At 64.0% G+C, this 5129-nt stretch overlaps 1 protein-coding gene across 1 annotated transcript in view; it reads right to left on the bottom strand.

Moving 5' to 3' along the window:
- TBX1 (T-box transcription factor 1) overlaps positions 1-887 on the bottom strand; it is a 7339-nt gene extending 6452 nt beyond the window's left edge. Inside the window, exon 1 of the mRNA XM_004390101.1 lies at positions 823-887. Within this exon, the coding sequence (XP_004390158.1) occupies positions 823-887 (65 nt within the window). The remainder of the gene's footprint in view (positions 1-822) is intronic.
- Positions 888-5129: the final 4242 nt, after the last annotated feature.

Genomic DNA, 5129 nt, shown 5'->3' with positions numbered 1-5129 from the left:
GGAGTGCCGGGCCCGTCCGCGGCCCCTCGCTCTGCCGCCCTCCCGCGTTGCATTTCTCCTTTCTCTCCCAGGCTTTTTTCTTCCAGTTTGTTCTTTCTTTACTTTTGTCTTTCTCATTTAAATCTCCCTCCTAATGGTCTTTCCTTCTTGCCTTCTCTCCTTCGTTTCTCTTTATTTCTCGGTTTTATTTCCCCCTCTTCCTCTTTTCCCCTGTTATGTCCCTCTTCTTTCTTCCCACTTTCTTGATTTTCCGTCATTTGTCTTTTTCAGTCTGCTTTTTCTCTCTTACTTCTGTATGCCCTTTTCTGTTACTTATGGTTTTTCTTTTTTAAAAAATAAAAGCGGAAGTCTTTCTAAAACTTTTTTCATAACTTTACTTTCTGACTTAAAATTTTCTCTCCTTTCGTTCTTGCTCTTTCTTTCTTTTTGGTGTTTCTCCTTTCCCTCAGTTTCTTTTTCTCTCGGCCTTCTTCACCTCTCTCTCCTTTCTGTGTTCCCTGACTCTCGCACTCTCCTCGCTTACCAACCTTCCTCCCACCTCTCCCAGCTCGCAGCCTCGTCTACCGCACCTTTTTCTGGTCCCCTTTCCTCTCCTTCCCTGCCTCCAGTCGCCCTTTTCCGGGGCTGTCTCTAGCTGCAGGCCGTCTCTGTACCCAGGGCCCCGGGCTGGTGGCTAGGCGCAGCTGGACAGGCCTCGGGCGGGATGCCCGCCCTTCCTTTCTGCCCCAGCGTCACAGCTAAGAGCCTCGAGTCCACTCCTCTGACGATCCCTTCACCCACTCTGCGCCCTAGCCCTGAAGACCCGCTTGGCTTGGGCCCCACAGCAGCAGTCGCAGGGGTCTGGAGGGCGGGTCGGTGTAGATGCGCCCAGGAGACTCACCTTCCATGTCCCGGGTGACGGTGCTGAAGTGCATCCCGGCCTGGGATCCTGGCAGCCGGCGAAGCTTCGCCCGATCGGAGGACCCGGGGCCCGGGGCCAGCGCCTGGCGGGCGGTGCGCTCAGCGGCCTCGGCTGCAACCAGAGAGACGATGCTGAATGCGCTGGCCCGGGGAGACAGCGGGCTCCGCGCGTCCATAGGCGCCCGGCGGCCTGGCCGGCGCCGCCTCCGACTGCGTGCGCCCAGCCGCACCGCGCCCGGCCCAGCCCACGGGGCCGGGGGCGGGGGCCTGCGGTGCCACTCACAGCCGCCGGCCCCAGGCCCAGGGGATTATGGCGTCACGGCCCCCCACTTGGGGCCAGTGGAGGCCGAGGGGCCCGGACGGGTGAAGCACCCTGGGAGCGCGGCGCACTCTTGCTTTTCCAGCTCCCTGCCCGGGACCTCCGCTCCCAGCGCCCCTCGAACATCCTCCGCCAAGCTGCTCCCGCCGGGGCCAGGGGCTTCCTCTGTACGGCCAAGCCTTCGTCGGCTTCAGCAGCCCCAGAGGGGAGGCGGCTACGTGGGGAGCGCCAAGCCCCGGGCACCGAAGAAGCTCCGCGGGGCCGCCCGGGCCCGGCCCAGCCCCTGCCCTCGGCCCCTCCTGCAGCCTCCTCCGCCCCGTCTGCCCCTGCACCTGGGTGAGGAGAGGGCGGCTCGGGCTCCGGCCACTGGCAGACAGCCCCAGGGCCGTGTCCTTGGTTCCTCCGCGCGGCGGTACAGACCCCCGCCCAGCAAACGGCCCCCAGCCCCTTTCGGTAGGCTCACTGTCGTGGCCGGGGACCCCAAGCCCAGGGACGCTGCCCAGGCCGCGCAGCCCGGGAGCCCGAGCGTCACGCGCACCCGCGCGCGCCACCCGCCTCTGGCCAGGACGCTTATACATCCGGAGGGTGGGCAGTGCCCGCTCCTCCGACCTCCCAGCGCACCGTCCGGGCGCTGGGAGGGCCGGGGGCGGGGCCTGGGACGGCGGAGGGAGCCGAGGACACGTCGGAGAAGTTCACGCCGCCGGGTCATGCGCTGCCCGTTGCCGGCCCGGCACAGCCAGGGAAGGCCCTACAGCCGAGGTGCCCGGCCAGGCCTGGCAGAGAGAGGGGAGGCCCGCCCTGCGGCCTCAGGGCCTCTAAGGCCTGTGTAGGCCTGTGCTTTCCCTCCACCTACTGCCTACCAGGGGCTCCCCTGCCCAGCTTGGCGAGACCATGGCCTTCCTGTCCAGGATCTCCCCCAGACTGGGTGTGAAGCCCCGAGCCTCCCAGCCTCCCAGGAGTGGCCCTGGCCATCGCTGAGGCTTTGGCTGTCCGGGCCTCCATCGTGCTGTGCCCTTGCTGGGACCAGGTGGGAGGCAGGCAGTGTCTCCCAATGGTTTTTACAATCCGAGGGCCTCAGACCTTAGGTTGCAGGAGGGTGCTGGCTGGGAGGCTTGGAGGCGGCGCTAAGGAAGGGACCGGCTCCGGCCTGACATCCAGGAGAGAGTGTGAGGCAGGTGTGCGTCCAGTTAGTGTGAACGTGTGAGGCTGCATGTGCACAGACCCCACGTCTTCAGCTGTGGCCTTTAGTCTGTTTGGGGAAGGGGAAGCTGTCTTTCAGGGCATCCTGCTGGCCCTGCGCAGTCATCCAGGGAGTGGAGCCCAAGGGAGGTAGGAGTGGGGAGTGTGCGGCCGGGACCAGCCTTCAAAACCAGGAGGAGCTGCTCCTGCTGGGAGAGGAGAGCTCAGCTGAGGGCCGATGGGAGGGGGCTTGGTAGAGGCGTGGCCCCACGTATACCAGGTGCTGTGCAGGGACGTGTCACCAGGGGCGCCCAGGTAGGGGTCTGTACTCAGAGACTCCGGGGATCTACAGGCTGTGCCTGGGTTCCTGTGTCGAGCACGGTGGGGGCGCGTGGGGTTCTTGCGTGTGGCTGTGCTTCTCTGCGGTGAAGGCCGTCCTAACATGTGGCGGTGCACGTGGGTGTGTCCTCTGGACCTGAGGGAGCTTTCCGCGTGTATCTGGGCACAAACCTGAGGACCAAGGCTAGGTGTTGAACCCGCAGGTGATGCCAACACTGAGGACGGAGAAGTGAAAGTGAAAAACCCGGGCTTCGTGAGGACTCTGGGTCAGCCTCCTGGGGCTCGGGACCTGAGGTGCCTGCGATCTGCGCGCTTGCAGTGGTGGGGGAGCAGCGTCCTTCCAGCCTCCCTTAACTCCTTCGTGCCCCAGCTGGGACGCTGCGGCTGGAGCTGGGCGGGTAAGAGTGCCGGAGCAGAGAGGACGCGGGAGGGGTGTAGGAGACCCTGGTCGAAAAGAGGGGCGCCGGGAAGAGGGGTGGTGCCCCACCAAGCCCGCTCCGTCGGCCCAACTGACCCCGCCCCACCCGCAGTCGATACTCACCAGTGCGACTGCGGAATCCGGGACCTCGCTACTTAACGCCAGGTCTCTCCGTGAGCCCTCGGGCCGAACGGGCCGGGAGCGCCCGACGCGCGAGACGGCCAGAGCCTCCAGCCCGCGGCGGAGCCGTCACCTCCACCGGCCACCTGGGGCTGGGCTCTTCGGACCCCTTCCATCCTTGGGCGCAGCACCGGCCTCTCTCTCCGCGCTCGGCTGCCCTCTGCAGCTCCGCAGCCCGCCGGCACTCCTAGACGCTGGCCGCAGCTGGGAGGGAGCGCGCTCGCCGCATGGCCCCGCGCAGCGCACACCCCCTCCTTGTACGTGGACACAGCGCCTTGACAGGCCCCGCGCCGCCGCTCGCAGGAAGCCTTCCTTCTTCACCTGGACCTGCCGCGGCTCCTTTATGCCTCGCTCCCCCTGCCGGTAGCGCTTCCATTACTGCGAGGTAGGAGGCCAGGCCGGGCGCCGGCCTGTGCGGGCTGGGAGGGTAAGTGGGGGAGGGTGGGTAGGGGGAAGCATGAGCTGCGCAGGGTCTGACCGCTTAGGGCCTGGGCTGCGCGACCCGTCCCTCCGTGCAGAATAGGACCTGCATTACGCGGCGCTACTAGATGTGTGGAGGGCTCTGGTCGGCTTGCTGCGAGGTAGAGGCTATGATGAGCCCGTTTCACGGGCCCTAAAAGTGAGGCCTGACCCAAGCAATGGTATTTTCAATCGCCTCATATACACGCGAAAGCTGGACAATGAATATGGAAGACCCAAGGAAAATTGATGCATTTGAATTATGGTGTTGGCGAATATTGAATATACCATGGACTGCTCAATATACCGTGGACTGCCAGAAGAATGAACAAATCTGTCCTGGAAAAAGTACAGCCAGAATGATCCTTATAAGCGAGGATGGCGGGACTTCGTCTTGTGTACTTTGGACATGTTATCAGGAGGGACCACTCCCCGGAGAAGGACGTCATGCTTGGTAAGGTAGAAGGTCATCGAAAAAGAGGAAGAACCTCAATGAGATGGACTGACACAGTAGCTGCAACAATGGGCTCAAACGTGGCAGCGATTGTGAGGATGGCGCGGGACCGGGCAGTGTTTCATTCTGTTGTACATGGGGTCGCTAAGAGTCGGAACCTACTCCACAGCATCTAACACCAACAAAAGTGAGGCTCCGCTTCGACTCGCAGCGGGTGGGTAAGGGGTGGGAGCTCAAAGCCAGGCTAAGGGCAGAAGGTGGGAAGCGCGGATGGGGGTTAAGGCCACGGCCCCTCCCCTGGAGCGGCAGTGGCAGAAGCCCTTGCCCCTCCCACTGAGCCCTGCACAGGATCCTGCTGCCGCCCCGTCTGCTCCCTAGCACTGCCAAGAGAGTCCTGCGTGCCCTGTTCATTCACCCCGCCCAAGCATCCTCGGGATTTCTGCCGAACCAAGCGCTACGTATGGATGCTTTCTCCCTAGGGCTCCTGAAGAGTCTGGCTGTCCCGCTGCCCGGCCTAGCTCCGCCTCCCTTGGGCACACGTTGCTCCCTCGCGGACGCCCTCACACCCACACGCGGGACCTCACTCCTCACTCCTCGTCCTTCGTAAAGGCATGGTCCGCCTCCACCGCTACGAATTCACTCAAACCGTGCAGCTCCATCCCCCGCCCTGGAAGGACCCGCGGACCCTCGTGCGTCTCCTGCGCGCCACCGCCTGCCCACGGAGACGAGTGCCCTGACCGCGCCCCCAGCGTGCGTCTGAGGCCTTTCGGGGCAAAAGCTCCCACGGATGGGTGTGTATGGGCGGTCCACAGGACGCTGACCCGGGGAGTGCGCGGCGCATATTTTGTAGCCTCTCCTCTAGGAATCGGAGCACAGAACGG

Source organism: Trichechus manatus, unplaced genomic scaffold, assembly GCF_000243295.1.
Source record: "Trichechus manatus latirostris isolate Lorelei unplaced genomic scaffold, TriManLat1.0 scaffold00282, whole genome shotgun sequence".
Classification (NCBI taxonomy): Eukaryota; Metazoa; Chordata; class Mammalia; order Sirenia; family Trichechidae; genus Trichechus; species Trichechus manatus.
The sequence above is the reverse complement of the archived record's forward strand: the minus strand, read 5'-3'. Positions and strand labels throughout refer to the sequence as shown.